The sequence below is a fragment of the Dunckerocampus dactyliophorus genome, chromosome 13 (assembly GCF_027744805.1).
Source record: "Dunckerocampus dactyliophorus isolate RoL2022-P2 chromosome 13, RoL_Ddac_1.1, whole genome shotgun sequence".
Classification (NCBI taxonomy): domain Eukaryota; kingdom Metazoa; phylum Chordata; class Actinopteri; order Syngnathiformes; family Syngnathidae; genus Dunckerocampus; species Dunckerocampus dactyliophorus.
In genome coordinates, this window is record NC_072831.1 from 29,714,519 (window position 1) to 29,734,845 (window position 20,327).

The 20,327-nt window shown below is 41.5% G+C and overlaps 1 protein-coding gene across 1 annotated transcript in view; it reads left to right on the top strand.

Annotated features, from left to right (window-relative positions):
- nin (ninein (GSK3B interacting protein)) overlaps positions 1 to 15,085 on the top strand; it is a 33,677-nt gene extending 18,592 nt beyond the window's left edge. Inside the window, exons 18-28 of the mRNA XM_054795905.1 lie at positions 539 to 637; positions 729 to 798; positions 880 to 1,047; positions 1,119 to 1,235; positions 5,446 to 5,592; positions 5,672 to 5,755; positions 5,820 to 5,933; positions 6,003 to 6,104; positions 9,856 to 9,948; positions 12,713 to 12,826; positions 12,901 to 15,085. Coding sequence (XP_054651880.1) covers positions 539 to 637; positions 729 to 798; positions 880 to 1,047; positions 1,119 to 1,235; positions 5,446 to 5,592; positions 5,672 to 5,755; positions 5,820 to 5,933; positions 6,003 to 6,104; positions 9,856 to 9,948; positions 12,713 to 12,826; positions 12,901 to 13,122 — 1,330 coding nt within the window. The 3' untranslated portion in view covers positions 13,123 to 15,085. The remainder of the gene's footprint in view (positions 1 to 538; positions 638 to 728; positions 799 to 879; positions 1,048 to 1,118; positions 1,236 to 5,445; positions 5,593 to 5,671; positions 5,756 to 5,819; positions 5,934 to 6,002; positions 6,105 to 9,855; positions 9,949 to 12,712; positions 12,827 to 12,900) is intronic.
- The last annotated feature ends 5,242 nt before the right edge of the window (positions 15,086 to 20,327 follow it).

The following is a 20,327-nucleotide window of genomic DNA, read 5'->3' on the forward strand; positions in this document are numbered from 1 at the left end:
TGAACCTGTAGCCTTTTCTGCTTGTGGCCCTTCTGCACGGAGATGGAATGTTGTACCCTGGATGCTGGACTTTCTTCCGAGGGCCTTCTGAAATCACACACAGACACTATGCGACGCCCTCGTTAGCTTCAACGAACACAAGTCGAGCAGCTCGGTGGTATCCTCATTTCTGGTCACACTTTCCAATAAGGTACACAAAAATACAGTAGTTACTGAGGAACTAATGACTAAGACACATACTGTACATATAGACTAGTTACTGAGGAACTAATGACTAAGACACATACATTTAGACTAGTTAGTGAGGAACCAATGAGTAGTGGTTAGGTTTAGGTAGGTTCGTTCCTCATGAACTACTGTCATTTTGTGCACCTGTTATTGTAAAGTGTTACCTCATTTCTCTGTGTAAAAGGAGCTCCTCTGACATGCTCTGTACAAAACATCCCCAAAGACACTTGCTCAAATCTTCCCAAAATGCGTGTGTCGGTTATGGAATACGGACATGCTAACCATTTATTTATTTTTTCCTCTTCTTCAGATCCGCAGCCGCCCGCCTCACTGACGAAAACGTCAGCCTCAAGCAGAAGATTTCTTCGCTGGAAGAAGAAGACCTGAAACGAGCTCGGGAAGATCTGACGTTAGCATCGCCGCACTTCAACTGGACTTTTTTTTTTTTTTTTTAATGATTTGAACAAAGTGATTTTATTTGATGAAAAATCATATTTCAGGCACACACTGGAGCAGCTCAATCACGAGAAGGTCTTGGCTGAGCAGGCGGCGGAGGAGTTCAACAAACAGGTGACTTGTTGTGCTTTAAAAAAAAAATCAAAATGCAGGAACGGGAAGGCGTTATTGCTCAAATGTTTTACTTCGGAGCAGATGTCCCATCTTCACTCGCAAAGCCGGCAGTTGCAGAGCGAGAACGGGACGCTGGCGGAGGAGAACGGCCGCAACCTCGCCGAAGCGGAGACGCTGAAGACGCAGCTGGTGGAGCTGATGAAGGGCAGCGAGAGGAGGGAGGTGTTCGCTGGCGAGGAGAGGAAAGAGGTCCGCGGTAGTGGTGACGGCGGCGTGGTGGTCCCAGCGATGTAGTTAACCCGTAGCTGTTTTTGTGCTAGCTGGCAGCGTGCGTGCGCTCTCTGGAAGCCGAATTGACCAAAGCTCTGAAGGACACTGCCAGACTGGAGGACAGGAACTCCCAGCTGGCCCAGCAGGTCTCTGAGCTCCAGGAGAAGGTGAAGGCACTTCAAAGTTCATCCGTGTCTCAGCGTAACACATCACTTTATAACAACAAACTGGAATCGTGTGGCTGGACACAAATGAGTGTTTCGCACAGGTCTACAGTTTAACTGTGGGGGTGGGCGTGGGCGAGTCTAGCAGATGACATCATCGGCCACGGGCTGGTCCGGTGTGCTGGTCTGGCCTATCAATCGTCAAAAATCTGCATATTTAAGCAAATTTTACATATTTGTTTGCTGAAATGAGGCATTTTCAAGCATGAAAATGGCAAAATGATGTAGAAAAGAAATATAAAGCATTCAGAAGACACGTTCAAGACATTGTGATATGTAGTATTTTACACTGGCCACCAGGTGTCAGTAACGTCGGGTGAGACACACAAGCACCAGACTCAACTCTGAACCGACGACGTCACTTCCTGTCCCCTAGCACCGAAACACACGAGCACAAGTCTTAATTATGTCTTATTTTCTCTTATTATGTCTACTACATTGGGTAATAGGAGTGTATAGGTGACTATAGGGGTCTTATTTCATGTCTGGAGGGCTCTAATCATGTTAGAAAGCCATAAACAGGTTTTCTATGCTCTAACTACCAAAATATTCCATTTATATATTTGTATTTGTATTTGTACTTTATTAATCCCACAGCGGGGAAATTCACATGTTACAGCAGCAAGCAAGATACGCAAGTAAAGAATACATAGTGACTACAACATGGTTCAGGTGGTGCAGGTGTTGTAGAGCCTGACAGCGGTCGGAATGAAGGACCTAAAGAAGGAATCCTTTGTGGAAATTCAAAAACATACATACTAAATGTTGTCATAAGGCTTGCAGACGTCACTATATTATGAATACACCAAAACAACCAGGCTGCCCTTATTCACAAACAATACAACATCTAATCAGAAGAAAAGTCGCTATTTTACAAGAATAAACTCGTGATATTACAAGGAAAAATGTCATTTCAGTCGCATACAGTTAAAATTATTTAAGAATTGTTTTTTTTCCCAAATTGTGATCCAAATATGATAAAATTATGTAATATGGGAATAAAGTCATACTATTATGAAAATAAAATGTACAAATAATATTTAAGAAGAAAGTTGAAATATTTGGGGGAAAAAAACAGGAAAAAAGAGCAAAGAGTGAAGTTGATGTGAAGGCCCTGTCACACCTTTAGCCAGCTTACGCCAACGTATGAAAAAATTGGCCAATACGCTGGCGTACGTCCAATAAGTTATGGGTAAGTTTTGTATAAGTTAACAGCACGCGGAAGCACGCCGGCATACGTCATAGTACGTCTAAGTCATCCAAAAATTTTGTGCCTGCATAAAACTTTTCGACGTACGTCAACGTATGATTCATACGTCTCGCGTCCGCGGGCAATAAGTTATGCCATCATTGACACCCGTTCACACACGTTATTTGTAAGTTATGCACAAGTCGTAATACGTCAACATACCTTGAGACAGGACTGTCATCTTGGCAAGCTTTGGCTGAGAGGAGATGGAGGCTGTCGTGTTTGCATTTGAAGGCAAGTTTGCAGCTTGACCAGTAGAGGGCACTGTGACACTGGGAATGGAATTAACATTTATTTTTTATTTTTTTGCGCTTTGTCTGAGAGAAACAATGCACGTTTTAATCAAGCATTATTGATCAGGTCAACGTAAGTGCATAGGAGTATTTCCATTCAAAAAGAAAGGAGAGATACAGCATGTTAGCGTTAGGTTTGATGCAGTTAGTACTGGTCAAGTATGGAATCACAGGAGTGCCAAAATTAAAAGGGAAAACGTGTGGAAATGCAAAGAGAAGCAATAATATATATATATATATATATATATACACAAATGTAGTCCTATCCTTTTTCCATTTTGTCATTGTTTTTTCTGTAGTCTTTGTTTTTTCCAATTTGCCGTTGTCTTTCCTGTTTTGTATTTGTCTTTTCCACTTGCGTTTTGTCATTGCATTTAGTAATGACAAAGACAAAAGAATGATTTCTGCATTGTCTTTGTTTTTTCCATTTTGGCGTCTCTTTTCCTGTTTTGTCTTTGTCATTACTAAATGCAATGACAAAACGCAAGTGGAAAAGACAAATACAAAACAGGAAAGACAACGGCAAATTGAAAAAAACAAAGACAATACAGCAAAAACAATGACAAAATGGAAAAAGAATATGACTACATTTGTATATTTTTTTAATTATTGATTCTGTTTGTATTTCCACACGTATTGCCTTTTAATTTTGGCACTCCTGTGATTCCATAGTCAAGCTGCTAACTTGTCTGCTAATGCAAACACGACAGCCTCCATCTCCTCTCAGCCAAAGCTTGCCAAGAAGACAGTTCTGTCTCAAGGTATGTTGACGTATTAAGACTTGTACGTAACTTACAAATAACGTGTGTGAACGGGTGTCAACAATGGCATAACTTATTGCCCGCGGATGCGGGACGTACGAATCATACGTTGACGTACGTCGAAAAGTTTTGTGCATGCACAAAATTTTTGGAGGACTTAGATGTACTACGATGTATGCCGGCGTGCTTCCGCGTGCTGTTAACTTATACAAAACTTACCCATAACTTATTGGACGTACGCCAGCGTATTAGCCAAATTTTTCATACGTTGGCGAAAGCTGGCTAAATCGTCAAGGTGTGACAGGCGTTGGGCATAAATTGTGAACACCGGCAACACGCTCTGCATTTGTTGATATAAGTTGTCTATAAGTTATAGAAACATTCTATATAAGTTACTAATACGTCATGTTTACGTCGACCTCGTTATGAATACGCTATGTATACACCCAAAATTGAAGAAAAAAAAACTGTCGGCAGTTCAACGTATGCCATCAAAATGATCACGTCAGGCATGCGCTGCCTAAATCGGCAAGGTGTGACAGGGCCCTTAACAGGATTTTTCACCTACGTGACAAAGCAGAGATGCAAATCTGCTTCGTGAGAGCCTGCTCAACATCCCATCCTGATGCTGTGGATCCAGTGCCAAAACCAGTTCCTTTGGCCCAGTACAGCTGCTGGTCCTCACTGGTCCCTCCACCGTGGCAACTTGACATCTGCGGCTAGAAAGACAGACATCGGATATTGGAAGGAAGAAAATGCACTGATGTGAACAGCTGCCTTAGCCAGCTTATCATGGTAGGAACACCCCCAAGACAACACAACATGCTTATGGAGACTACTACGCCAGGGGGGTCCCAAAGTGAGGCCCAGAGGTCACTTGTGGACCGTGGAAAATTAGTAAAACATCATTTAAAAAGAAATGGAAAAATCAGCAGTAATTTGACAAGAATAAAGTCCAAATATTAAAAGAAAAAAGTTGCAATGTAATGAAAAATAAAAAAATATTTACGAGAATTACATATGAGGAAATGTTAGTAGCATAAGGTTGAAATATTAAAGAATGAAGTCGTAATGTTGTGACAAACTAACAAATCAACAAATAAACTTAGGGGAAAATTAGATTCGGAAGAAAAGCTGAAAAAATCAGAATTACAAGAAAAAAATGGAAAAAGTTGAAATAGTCTGGCGGGGGGGAAAAAACCCAGCAGAAATATAAAAAACAGCTGTAATTTTTTAAAGAATAAAGTCAAAACATTGAGCAAAAAAGTTGTAGTACAACAAGAAAAAAAGTCACAATTTTACAAAAATAAACTTGTGATATGAAGAAAAATAATTGCATTTTAGTAACAGAGTTGAAATACTAAAAGAAAACAAACTTATTTTTTTAAAAGTCGTCATGTTCTGAAATACAAACAGAACAAAGTAAAGTTCAGCTCGCAGACGAAGCTGAGATGAAGTGGATAGAAGTTGTTAGCATGTCTACATGCATTGCTTCACTAAACATCACCTTTCATTTTTCACGACGTGGCCCTCTTGGAAAAACGTTGTGGACACGCCTGTGCTAGGACGTGACCTGCTCAAAAACAAGAAGTGAGGCAAATGCGACCTAAAGTGCTAACATTACTCTCATTTTAACAGCCACGTCATGCTACGTCAGCCCAGTCACTGAGGAAAAGCAAAACGTCCTTAGCTGACTGATGGACAGCTGGCCGAGCGCAAGTCTGCTTTTTAAGATGTGTAGCAAAGCCTGCCTTTAAAAAAAATAATAAATGTCCATGAATGGTGGCCGTAAGTATGCACGAGGAGGTCTCATGTCCAGGAGGAAGTCAGCTCTTGGTTTTACCCCCCAGGTGAAGACCACAGACGAGACCCTCCAGACCGTGGGCCATCAAAGAGCTTGCTTTAAGTCAGAGCTCCGCGTCGTGCAGCAGGGCCGGGACGCCCTCCTCCAGGACGTTGCGGCGCTGCACAAGCAGCTGCAGAATGCCAACAATAAGGTAGAACACGTTTCACGGCTCTGGGGACTGACGGGCTTGTATCACCCTGGCAACAGAGCACGTCTTTGCCCACAAACAGAACCGTGTTTTGGAGCAGGCCTTGCACTTTGCTGCCGTCCAGAGTCCCAGCAAGAAGCTCTGCAGAGACGACCCGGACAGTAAGGTGAGGTCCGGAGTGTTCCGGATATTGCGGCACTTGAAAGTAATGGTGTTGTCTTTGCGTGCAGGCTGGCAGCATCCTGTCCCACGGGCACCAGCGACTCTTGTCTGTCATCAAAGCCTTGGAGCAGGAGAACGCCTCCTTGAGGCTAGAAGGAGACACCCAGAAGTTGGTGATCAATGTAAGGCGCCGGCCTTTTCCCTCAGATTGTGTTGCTGTGTTCTCATCAGCCGCTGTGCGTTCCTGCCAGGACCTCGCCGCCAGGGAGGGACTCGCACAGATGGAGAAGCTTCAGGGGGAAAACGAGGCGCTCAAGGACCAAGTGGAGAGACTGACTGCTCAACTGTTAGAGGTGGGCCCTGGTAGCGAGCACCCCCGTTCAATGAACCGTCGAGTCTCTTATAGTCGCAGGGGTTATGATAGCATACTAGATACCCGTCTAGTTGTTATGATAGCATACTAGATACCCGTCTAGTTGTTATGATAGCATACCAGATGCCTGTCTAGTTGTTATGATAGCATACTAGATACCCGTCTAGTTGTTATGATAGCATACTAGAAACCCGTCTAGTTGTTATGATAGCATACCAGATGCCTGCTGGGGTCTCTAATTACCAAACATTGGCATTAACAGCTTGAATTTTCTGCTGCTTCCTTAAGTTTTGTGTAGACAAGGGGCATCCTAACTTTTTCCATGGAGGGCCACATTGTGAAACTTTGCCACTTTGAAGTCATGTCAAGCAACACACGTAGATAAGTTGTCAATTTTTCAAGACAAAAGCTCATCTCTTTATTCCCGTAACATCTGAACTTTGACCCAACCTACTTTTTCAAAATGTGGAACTTCATTCTTGCTTTTGTTTGTCACATTACCACAACACAAAAGAACATCTTTTTTCTTTCACCTTACAACTTCATGCTTTTAAAATTACATTTTTACATTTTTTTCCTGAGAATATTCCGACCTTATTCTCCTAAAATTACCATTCTTTTCTTGTAATATTCTGAAAATAATATTAAATAATAATAATAATAATAATAATAATAATAATAATAATATCCAAAATATGCAACTTCATTCTTCTTTGTTCTGTTTCATAAAATCACAACTTGAGAAAATAACATCATTTTTCTTTGATATTTTAACTTTATGCTTCCAAGCCTCACCTGTTGTTTTTCCTCAGAATATTACGACTTTGTTGTCATAAAATGAAGTCATAATATTATGACAAACTAACAAAACAAAACAAAGTTTTGGAAAAGTCATCAAATCACATGAATAAAGTCCAAATATTATGAAAAGAACATTTTCAGAGATTATTGAAGAAGAAAGTTGAAATATTTGGAGAATTAAAAAAAGAATTACAGCAAAAATGGGGGAAAATAGCAGTAATGTTACAAAGAATAAAGGTAAAATATTAGAGGAAAAAAAATTGCAACCTAACAAGAAAAAAGCTCTAATTTTAGCAGAATAAGGTGGTAATACTTTGAGAGTTACCATTTTAGTCACAAATTTGACATATTAAATTGTAAATCTCTCAAGATTCAGGTTTCTGTGAAGGTGAGGACACAGCATTCCCTGATCTCACGTTGAGCTGTAATCCTTGCTCTCAGTTCGTCCATCTTGTTTTCAAGAGAGCGGACGTTGGCTAGCAGCAGGCTTGGTAGCGGTGGCCTAGTCGCTCTAGCTTTTAGCCTAGCATGCAGGCCGGCCCGCTTGCCTTGTTTCCGCCTCGGATGCTTTGCTCGCCGGGTATTCAGCTCACCAGGCCCGCAGGCTGCTGCGTTCTCCCGGCGCAGAAGAAAGCCAAAGTCTCAGAGGCTGAATGAAAGTTCATGGTGAACCCTGCCGATGTTCAAAAGTGTCTCTCTGTTGTAATGTACTGCGTGAGTGTGTTGAATGTCCCAAATGAACAATAAAATAGCAAAAAATAGAAAAAAACGGGAGAGTGAAACAGAGACTTCTGCCACGGAGGGCGCCATCTTGCAACATACATATTTTAAAGTCATAATATTACGACAAACATATTAGGCTGGGGGGAAAAATGTAGTCAAGACAAAATTTGAAGAAAAAAAGTTGGATGCTAATAAAAACTGCAATTTTATGAGCGCAAACTTGTTATATTATGAGGAAAAATCAGCTCCTTTTAGTAGCACAGGCTTGGAATATATATACAGTCAAACCTGTCTTAGCAGCCACCTTTAAAGAACGGCCACCTGCCTATAGCAACATCCACAAATCCATCCACAAGTCCTCATCTTCTGTATTCGACACAAACAAAGCCGTCTTCTTTTCCGTTCGCTACTAGTCTGTTAACTTGTCAGTGTTATTCAGCTCCGAAGCAAAGAAGGAAACTTCTCCTGTTGCTTCTGCCAACTTTATTTCTTGAACGCGGCCACCAGACAGCAGCTCAGAACACACACACATCTCTCAGCATCGTCTCTCCTTCCTGCTTGCCCACAAGGCAAAGGTTAAACAAGCCCCACTACATAGCTGTCCAGCCAATGCCTGTAAGAAATGACACCGTTTATTTCCTGGTGTGCACTGGTCAATACTGTAATGCCGCTTGTTGTGGGGAAGGAGAGACTCACGTCGCCGATGCACTTTAATGGCTTTATTAACATCGGAGAACACTGCAGGACTTTACATCCACGCCAACATAAACACACTTCCCAACTCTCTCCAAACTCACAGCTAGCACTGAGCCTAGCTCTCCTGCTCGGGACGCCCACCGTCACTTCCCGTCACTTCCTGATGAACTAAAGCTGTAATGACACTCTGCCGTATAAAAAGTAAAATATTAAAAACAAGCGTAAGACATTACTAGCACAGCTTTGTTCTGTGGGTGGTGGATATATTCTATCAGTTATTATTAAGCCTCTAGCTTCCTTTTAGTAAGTAAAAACCTTGGCTATGATTGCACTACATTGTCATGTAGACCTACAAAGTACACTTGGAAGAACAAGAGGTGAATAAATGTATTGCAACTGATGTGAAACTGATGAGGGGTAGGATTAAATAAGCTTTGCTTCTTCCTACTCCTTTTTGGACATGCAAAATTGTGAATTGTACTATGTGATGTGCTACTGTTTGACTCATATGCATGTTCAGGATTAAACCATGAAACATGATAATAACAAGCCTAGTAGTGCTGTACAACTTTTATCCGCAGTCCGCAGTGCCCTCTACTGGTCAACATTATTATTATTATTATTTTCCCTTTTTTTTCCTCTACTGGTCAACATTCAAACTGGACGCCAACCTGTCTAGCGGCCACTTTTGCAGACTCCCTCTAGTGGCCGCTATAGACAAGTTTGACTGTATAGATATATATTTTAAAAGTTAGCTTTTAAAAGTGGTATGTAATGCGAAACAAACCTAAAGGAAAATGGGGGGGGGGGTGTTATGCAAGTTGTATCATGACGGGAATAAAGTCATAATATTATTATTATTATTATCCATCCATCCATTTTCTATACCGCTTCTCCTCATTAGGGTCGCGGGGGCATGCTGGAGCCTATCCCAGCTGACTTGGGTGACAGGCGGGGTACACCCTGGACTGGTGTCCAGCCAATGGCAGGGCACATATAGACAAACACTCACATTCATACCTATGGACCATTTAGAGTCTCCAATGAAGCTAACATGCATGTTTTTGGAATGTGGGAGGAAACCGGAGTACCCAGAAAACCCCCCCACACACGGGGAGAACATGCAAACTCCACACAGAAATGCCCAACGCAGATTCCAACCAGATGTTCCCCATCTCCAGACTGTGGCTGTGTGGCCAACATGCTAACCACTAGACCACCGTGCTGCCCAATTACTATTACTATTATTATAATTATTATTATAATTATTATTATAATTATTATTATTATTATTATTATTATTATTATTATTATTATTATTATTATGGGAAGAAAAAGATTAGATAAGAGAAACGGTGAAATATTTGGCAAACATGGGAGGGGGGTTGGGGGGGTGATATATAGCTGACAGGAAGTTGATATTTGACCTGCATGACAAAGCTGTGATGCAAAGTTGCATCCTTTCATTTTTCACTCCCTTCTCTCACTTCTTGTTTTGTCTTCCCGTTTAGTCATTCCAGGCTCATTTCGCGGGACTCCTGCCCGTGTCGCCCCGCAGGATGGCGAGGAGACGCGGCGCTGAGGGCGATGCGGACGACGCGCAGGTAAGACGCGACGTTCCTGCGGAAGGAAGCCTTTTGGGTGTTTTTCATTCCTCTCACTTCCAGCACCACAGCATGACATCATCCATCAACCAATACTGTAGCGCTCTTTCCCACGGGACACCCCCCCCTTCTGTTTCTTCACTTTGCTATTTTTCATTTCATCAAACATATTCTCAGCACGGGAGAGGGTCCGGCTTGGCGCCGGCGCTTGTTGTGTGGCGTCCATCTTCACATTCATCCTGCGTCCCAACCAAACCCCCACCTGTCGTCCCCCTTCACATGTGCACGTGCGTCTCATGACCATGTCATCGTAGCGCAGGGGTTATTTTGTAAAATTACTTACTTTTATTACTTTTTTTGCTGTTTTTTTCCAAACATTTCAACTCTTAATTATGAATTTACTCCCGTAATACTTTGATTTCTCGTAGCAAAACTTTTTTTCCGCATCCAAAAATGACTTTTATTTTGTTGTGTTTTTCAGAATATAACCACTTTTTTTTTTTTTTTTTTTAATTTCCACTCTATGCTACTAAAAGATGATTTACATTTATTTCAACAAATCATTACATATAAGTTTTAAATGTAACTTTTATTATAATTATTTTAATATTTTTGGAATTTGTTCTCGTCAGATTTGTCATTAAAATATGACATTTTTTTCACTTGATATTTTCACTTTATTCTCATCAAATGACCACTGTTTTTTTTTTTTTAATTAAATGTTACGTCTTTCAGCTTTCTTCTAATAACTTGTAGAACTTTCTTCCCGTCATATTTGGACTTGATTCCTAATTCCTAATTTTCCAAAAACGACAACTTTACTATTGTTTGTCATAACAGAAAAAAAGTAAGCTCTTTTTCAGGAATACTGTATTTCAATGCTACACTGCTAAAATCATTACAGTTGTTTTTTCTGCGAAAATGACAACTTTTTTTTCCTCTTGATATTTGGACTTTCTGATGTAAAATAACGGGTGGTTTTGTCCCAGTTTTTGCTGTTTTTTTTTTTTATTATTATTATTTCCCAAACATTTCAACTCATAAAAATGTTCTTCTCGTAGCGATGAATTTGAATACTTGGACTTCTTGTCGTAAAACTTCCCCCCACCCCCAACCAAAAATGACAACTTTTATTTTGTTGTTTCAAATTCTCATCAAATTACAGCTGTTTTTGTTTGTTTGTTTTTTAAAAAAATAAATGTTGCGTCTCTTTCAGCTTTCTTGTAAGAACTTTTCTAACTTTCTTCCCGCCATATTTGGACTTGATTCCCATCAATTCGCAACCTTTTGTGCAGCCTAATTTTCCAAAAACAACAACTTTACTATTGTTTGTCATAATGCTTTAAAAAAAAAAGTAAGGTTTTTTTCTTGAATACTGTATTTCAACTCTAAAGTGATATTACTACAGTATTCCTCATAATATCACGAGGTTATTCTGGTAAAAATTAGCACTTTTTCCTCATTCATGACAAATTTTTCCTCCTATTTGGAATTTATTCGAGTAAAATGACTGCTGTTTTGTTTTTGGACGCCCCTGATTTATTGCATTTTGGCGCAACACTTTCATATTTAAAACCAATGCTATGCTAAGATATGCTATGCTATGCTAAGATATGCTATGCTATGCTATGCTATGCTAAGATATGCTACGTGTGCTCGGTCCACCAACACGTCTCTCCGCTTTGTGACCTTTAAGTTACGTAGTGAACGTGCGTGTCAAAGGCAGTAACGCGCGCGTCGAGGCTGAGCGAAGCTCTCCAGGGGGGTACGGCTCGGCGCTGTGGTGAAGTGTACGCCTGCCTTCTCTCTCCAGGGGGCACCAGCGGAGCAGCGGACCACCGAGGCAGACGGCTACAACACCATCCTCGCTCCCTCGTAGGAGACGCACGGCGGACGACGAGGACGCACGGGGCCGGAACGTGTCGTTGAACGAATGGCGCCGCTGCCAGGGGGCGGCAAAACCGCGCTCGTGTTTCTTCCTGATGGGTTTTTGCCGTTTTGATAAGCGTCTTGAGGACGGGGAATGTAGGCGACCACACTGGGGGGGGGCACGCTCCGTGGTTGTTTGGAAGGAAGGAGCGCTCACTCTGAGCCTTTTCTAAGCATCAACGCTTGCTGCTTGTCTTGTCTTTGTTGGCTAACACGCACGTCCTCCACTTCAAGGCTTTTCTTCATTTAGTTGTGTCTTCACGTTGCTCTGTTAGTTTTTTTCTTTATTTCTTTCAAGCTGCTGCACAGCCAAAGTTGATCCCAGTGTTGGGGGGGGGCACAGTGTCTCACGCACTTCCTGATTATTTCAATTATTTATGATTTGATCTTTACAACCACAACTTATTATTTATAATGCTTATTATTGCTTTTCAGTTCTTTTATTTATTCTTTTTCTGGAACATTTTATGATTTTATACAGCACGTATTTATATTTATTTTTTATTTTATAGCTTTTTTTTTTTTGAAATGTAACAAACTTTTGGTAAATCAGAAATGACAATAAAGTATTTAGCAATGAAAATGATTTGTTTTGACTTTTCATTGTTGAAAATAGATGCAGCTACAGCGGTGCTTGACATGTGGGGGGGGGGGCAGGCGTACTGTGCTGTACTGTACTTTCATTTAATGACTGAGTGAATATTCCAGAAGGATGCTGGTGCCGGCAAATCATGCAGTGGTTTGTACAAATAAATGCTGCAGGTTCTCTCGGTTTGACAGACAATGATTGCAAAGCGCGGGTACACGGTGACCGGCGTGTGCGTCTCCTGTGCAGGACGCCCGTGAGCGCAGAATGGAGCGCATGGAGGCGAGGATGAAGGAGATCGAAGCGTCGCTGCGTAACGTCAAGCTGCTGCTCCGGGAGAAGGTGGCTCAGCTCAGAGAGCAGGTGGGAACACTCGAGGTGTCAAAATGACGTGCTGAAGATGGGAAAAGTGATGGGGGGGGGGGTTTTGTGTGCAGGTTCACAAGAACAGCATCGCCGATGTGCTGATCCGAGACCTGCACTCCGAGAACGGCCGACTGCTGAAGGCCCTGGAGGCGTCCAAGCGTAGACGACAAAAGGCCGAGGAGAAGACCACCCGCCTGGCCGAGGGCGATGTGCTCCCCTTGCACGGGAGAGGATGCGGTCCCGACCCCCCACCCCTTCTGGCGTCACCGTGGTCCAACTTGAAATGCTCCTGACGCGCCGTCGTCGCTTTAAGGCGCGTAACGTGTTCCTCTTCTATACTACAGTAAATACAGGATGTACCAAAGACACATTTACTGTACACGTGAAATCACGGCCAGCTAGCTGCTTATTGCAGCGCCTTCACCGGTCATCACGCATTTATGGGGGCGTCGGCAAGCTGACGTCTGTTCTAGTCCAAAGACAAGCAGTGGCGTCGCACACGTCATGTGACCATTGACACCCCGTACGTCAGAGGTGTCCGCAATGTGGCTTTTTATCGGCACGCGGCGGACTCTGGAAATGTCAATCAGCAAGAAAAGTTCACCAAAAAAAACAGCAAAATGGGGAAAAATATTTGAGCAACATCAAGTTGGTCAGGATATTATGACAAACAAACGAGTGAAGTTGAGGTTGGGTAGAAGTTAGAATAGAATACGAATGATATTATCATTTATCAAATTAGAATCTAAAAAAATAGTTTGGGGGGGGAGCAGGAATGGGAACAAAAGCAGCTGTCATTGTCTGAGGATGAGGTCAGAAGTAGCCATGTTTTGAGGAACCAAATAAAGAAGATCATTGCAAAGATTATGGAAGAAGACTAATGTAGAAAAATGCTTTTTTTGTGGGAATATTATGAAAACCAATGAGAGGACGAGTGAAGTTGTCATTTATGGAAAAGCTTGGGTCGAAGTTAGCATGCGACAACGAAGCCAATGTTAGCAGAACAAAGACAAAAACAGAAACCAGCGGTAATTCAATGAGAATGAGGTCCAAATATTCACAGGAAAAAAAAGATGGAACGAGAAAAAATTGTTCAAATTTGACAACAGGAAGCTTTTAAAAATAATAAGTCCAAATGTTAAAGGAAAAGTCAATATTTTGAGGAACAAAATAAAGATAATCACAAATAAGTCGTAATGTTCTGAGAAACGCACAAAACAATGAATACGTTTGTCATTTTTGGAAAATGTTACCGGGAAAAAGTCAAAATGTGAGAAAATTGACAAAGATTATGGAAGAAGGGAAAAGTGTGGGGTGGGGGGAAAGCAAAGTAGATACTAATAACACTGTTTGCTTTTTCGCCTGTCCTGCGTGTGCTGTAGCATATCGACTGCACGTGTGTTGCTTTACAAAACATCAAAGTGGAAAAGTTGCATCCTTTCTTTTTTCCACCATGTGGCCCCTGCTGGAAAAACCTTCGGACACCCCTGACGTACAAACATTTCACCCTTTACTTCCATCTGACCTACAAGGTGGCACCTTGTGTTTGAAAGCCGTCCATTGGAGCCTGCCGGCATTTCGAGGTCAAAACAAGATGAAAACACAAAGCGCCATCTCTGAGTGCTCACAGCCACCGCAACCGCTTGGAACGTCCCGCTGTTGTACCAAGCGACAGACGTGCAACAAGCAAACCAAAGTGACTTGTGGGATTTTATGTGAAGAAAGTTGCACTTTTGTTTGGAATATCCAACTTTGTAGAACTTCATTTATCAGGCAAGGAGAAGACGTCCTTTATGAGGATGATCATGTGAGTACAACCATTAGTTGGATTACTGCCACAAACTTGTTATACAACCCAGTGTGTGTGTGTGTTCGCATCCATCATTTATCGTTCTCTTTTTTTCTTGTAAGGTAAAAACTAAGTGTTGCACTCATGACTGTGATTATGATTATTATGCATACAGTGTTACTGAATATGATACAGGATGTAACATGTCACGGATCTTTGTTACTGCAACAAAAGATAAATATGTATAAAGATATATATGTGTGTGTGTATATGTATATGTATATGTATATATATATATACACTGCTCAAAAAAATGAGAGGAACACTTGGAAAACACATCAGATCTAAACTGGGGGGAAAATGATGTTGAATATGTTTCCTGATAATAAGTGGGTGATGTATTAGTAACAAAATGATGCCACATCATTTGATAGAAATGAAAATGATCACCCTATAGAGGGGGGAAATCAAAGACACCCCAAAAATGAAAGTGAAAAAATGGTGCAGCACACTGGTCCATTTTGCCAAAATGATTTTCAGTAGTTTGTGTGGCCCCCACGTGCTTGTACGCATGCCTGACAACGTGGGGGCATGAGACTACGGATGGTGTCCTAATTCACATTCTTGTCAAATTTGGACTCATTTCAATCATATTTTAATGTGATTCTTGTAAATGTTTTGACTTTATTCTACTAATATTTTTAACATTATTCTGGTAATATTTTGACTTTATTCAATCATATTTTTATTATTGTAAAATTTGATTTCATTTTATTTGTAACATTATTTCAACATTGTTGTAAAATTTTGAATGTAGTCTATTAATATTTTAACGTTATTCTTGTAATATTGCTTTTTTATTCTATTAATAGGTCATCTTTGTTATTGCAATATTTGTTTTACTTATTTTATTTTATTCTATCTCAGCTTTATTAATGGACAATTTTAACTTTATTTCAACTTTCCTGTAAAAATATCGACTTTATTGTATTAATATTTCAACTTTGTTACTGTGCGGTTTAAAAACTAGGTGCCCCATCACCGCAATCCGACCGGAACCGGAAGTGCGGATGGGGACGTCACAACTTCATGTCAAAAAATCCCAACTATCCCTTTCACATTAACATACAAAATAATGATACTTATTTTATATGGATAATTAACCGAAGTATTTATACCATGCAACATTTATTTCAGTGATGGCATTTTTAATGCATTTGATGGACTGTAACCTAAATCATCACCACCGACTTCAGCTAATCACCCGGAGAAACAACTTAGCTTTAAGTTCATCGTGCCACACAATATGCACTTTGTTTTGTCCACGGTCCTGTTTGTTTACAACAACCAGTGTTATACATCTACAAGATTTTTATGACACATGCTGGCTTTGTTTTTGGGGAACTTGAAAAACGACAAATCTGGTCCCCGTTAGAGCAATTAATGGCTGAGCAGTGAGGCCAGGACATGTTTACGATGCAATGTTTCTGGATTCTGCCCACCATCATGGCGGCCAAACCCGCATAATACGGAAGTGGATGTCGAGTTAGCGGTGTCCTTGGTCGCCTCCATATGACGTCATTGCACAGGTTACAATGGACGAATGGACTTAGTACACACGTAAGGGTAAGACCACAAATGGTTTTCAGATAAAGTAAATGGGATTAAGAAGTGTTTGAAAACAACAATCATACCTTTTGTGAATTATTCTCTTCTTTATCTTATCCTCTTAATGAGCAACCTGCCTTCGAGCGCATAATTGACCCGTTTTCATTGGACGTGTTGTATCCAATGACATCCAGCAGATGGAGACATTGTCAAGCTTGCGTACACAGGGTGGTTGAACACAACCTTTAGTTCTACATGTACACTCACACAATAAGGAGAAATGTTAAAAACAAAAAAGGAAGAACTAGTGTTTATGACGTGAAGACTGTTGCAATACTGGACAGTTTGATGATTCAGACTCTGTTACTGTACATGCCCGTCACGCCACCGCGAGTCCAAACCTGCCAGATGTTGAGTCTCTTCTTGCTTTACTTTCATTTCGATTCTAGTCTCAATCAGCAAAACACCATATGCAAACTTTAGCACAAGTGCATCGCTAAAACCCAAAAATGTACTGCTAAACTGAAGTAAGTTAGAAAGATATGAATGTTATTATAGGTTCTTTGTAGCAAAGATGTTAAAAAGCTCCATTTTGGCTTATTTTGCAGAAGATCACAAGAAAAGCAGAGACTTGAGGTGAGAAACACTGTTGCATTCACGCAAAAACCACAGCAAAACAGGAAGGCGGCGTCCGTGTTGATCTCCCCGCCATGTTGTGTCCTTGACAAGAATCACGTAACCTTAAATGTTCATTTATCCCTTTCATTCATCATTTGTACGCACGATGGACTGTTAGGGCCACACTGAGGGGGAAAAAACAATAATCTGAGATTACGAGAATACATTTACAAGAAAAAACTGGTAACTTGACGTTACAGACGTTGCCTGAGACAGCTAAGAAAAGGGGGGACTTATGTTACCTTGGCCTTGGGCGTGTGGAGGGGGCGGGGTAAGGTAGGCGGAAGTGAGAAGGGCTAGCTAGGCGTGCTAATCTGCCGTGTTTTGCTGCCACGTTGTAAATAAAAGCGTGCTGAAGCAGGAGGAAAGTTCCCTTCCTTCCTGAAGTTAGTCACCGGGCTGAGAGAAACTCGAGCAATGCTCTTATTTGATGTGTTAGCGAGCTAATAGGACGCCAACGAGGATGTTTTGTGATCAAAATACCTCATTTTATCCCAAAAATACATAACATTTGCTTAAATATGCATACTTTTGATGAATAATAATCCATATTCAAGCACAAAAGCGCATCATTCATTGATATATTTTTGGAAAGCCGTGATGGAGTGAAGCCGAGGGACGACTGTCCCGATCCCAGAGGCCATTACTTCAAAGTTAGTCCTTTCAGATTCAAATGTAAACCGCTTCATTCTCCCACCTCCCCGCCTTTGTTTTTATTTTGGATTACCCCCACCTCCCTAATTGCCGCTATTTATTTACACATCAATGTCTGTGATTGTGAGGTAGAAGCACACCCCCAAGACAAAGTGGGTGAAGGGTGTGGTCTGCAGCTTTGTTGGAGATAAACGGGTGGCGTGGCCTTCGGGCCGTCATCTCCCTCGCGTGGAGAAGAGCCTTTCATGAGGAATGTCAGGCATGCCTGAGGTTTGCACAGCTCACTTCTTTCCCAGGTGGAAGAAAACGCTGCTGTGTTCACAATGAATCTAACACCACATCCTAAAATTCATAGTTAGAGCACCTTCTAAATGTGGTTTTAAACATGATTAGAGCCCTCTAGACATGAAATAACCCCCCTATACTCACCTTTACACTCCTATTACCCAATATAGTAGACTTAATAAATTAGAGATTAATTGAGATCTATCAGTGTGGAAAAGGTTCTAAAGCCATTTCTAAAGCTTTGGGACTCCAGCAAACCACAGTGAGAGGCATTATCCACAAATGGCCAAAACATGGAACAGTGGTGAACCTTCCCAGGAGTGGCTGGCCAACCAAAATGACCCCAAGAGCGCAGCCACGACTCATCGGAGAGGTCACAAAAGACCCCACAACAACATCCAAAGAAGTGCAGGCCTCACTTGCCTCAGTTAAGGTCAGAGTTCATGACTCCACCATAAGAAAGACACTGGACAAAAATGACCTGCATGGCAGAGTTCCATCCATCCATCCATTTTCTATACCGCTTCTTCCTCATTAGGGTTGCGGGGGCATGCTGGAGCCTATCCCAGCTGACTTTGGGCGACAGGCGGGGTACACCCTGGACTGGTGTCCAGCCAATGGCAGGGCACATATAGACAAACACTCACATTCATACCTATGGACCATTTAGAGTCTCCAATGAAGCTAACATGCATGTTTTTGGAATGTGGGAGGAAACCGGAATACCCGGAGAAAACCCACGCACACACGGGGAGAACATGCAAACTCCACACAGAAATGCTCAGGGGAGAATCCAACCCAGGTCTTCCCGATCTCCAAGCTGTTACTGTGTTGGCCAACGTGCTAACCACTAGACCACCGTGCGGGCATGGCAGAGTTCCAAGAGCAAAACCACTGCTGAACAAAAACAACATTAAGGCTCGTCTTACTGTAATATTTTGCTGCACATGTCCATATTTGGATTGTCTTAATTTCAGTTTGACCTTTTGACTGCCATTAAAGCTTCTGACGACGTCCATCGGTTGTGATGTGAGAAAGATAGCCCTTGACTCAGGCTTGAGGCAGCAAACAGGACTTTCCTAAAGCATTCATCGGTGATCCTCCCCTCCAGTGCATCAAACTAAAACACACACACACGCACACACACACACACACACAACGCACATTCCAGGAAAGCCCCGTCATGACCAGGCTGGTCCACCTCCAAGCAGCATCTCCCAACACTTACATCGCATCATCTCGTGTTTGTCAGTGAAGTTGTTTTGCACACGATAAGTGGACGTTCACGTCAGTCGTAAAAAAAGTTTGTTCCCCCAAGCTGGGAAGACTGGAAGTCTTTGTTAGCGTCAAGATTGTCTGGGAACTAAAAGCTCATGAGCGGCCTGATAATGGGCTTTTAACAGGAAGTCCTGGGTTGCTGCTGGACGCTGGCAGTCATCTGCAGACGTGGAGATAAGTAACACTCCTCCACACGTCCATCAGCAGCGGGAGATGGAACCATGTCCTCTTTCTCTTCTCCTAATGGATGACTTCCTGCTCCGCAATCCCCACACGCGACCGCTTTGAACAGTCAAAGGAAAGACTTTCCTCACTGAGGAAGACACTTATCATCTTGCTTCATCTATATTGGTTTTAATTCAAATTACAATTTCATTTTTACTTAGAATTGTATGTATTTGTAATTTTTTTTAAATGTAATTTGTATTTTTTTATTTTAATCTAAATGATGTATTCATTGTAATATGGTTATATATTATTATTATTATTATATATACGCTGCTAATTTGGCTGAACTGTGGCAGCAGGCGTACCACAGATGCTCACAGTGCTCTGCCATGCTATGCTAACCCTCTTTTCTCATGACCTTTGTTGTCAGTGTGGCCCCCACACCCTTTTTTGTAAGCTTCCAAAGTTATTTTACAATATGCTGCGGGGCCTGTAAACAAATGGCCCCCGGGCCCACTTTGGACACCCTTGATTTGATTTATTATTTCTTCTTATTTTCATTCCTGGTTGCAACACACGCCCGCTTTACATTTGTCTCCATCATTTCACAGGCTTAAAACAAAAGGAAGAACACAAAGTGCCTTCCTGTTCAGTGCAAAGTAAACTTCAAAATAAAAGCCAGGATTCCACCACGGAAACGAATCAAATGCACCCGTTTAATTTGTTTTCAAATGTAAAAAAAAATGACCGTAGCAGCCTTGTTCAATAAATATAAAATATGTATAAATAAATATACAACAAGAAAGAATTACATTTAAAAAAGAGAGGAAGAAAAATTGATAAAAACTGATGACAAACATGACAAACATTACAAATCATGGTTGAAACACGGGAAGCAAAAAAAGGAAAAAGGAAGGCACGGACTGCAATTTTGAATGAACATAAATAATTCAAAAGAAAAAGTAGCCAACAGGACCCTCCAACAACCTCAGGTAGGACGCATTTATTTGTTCATTTTTTTTAATGATCTACGGCGGC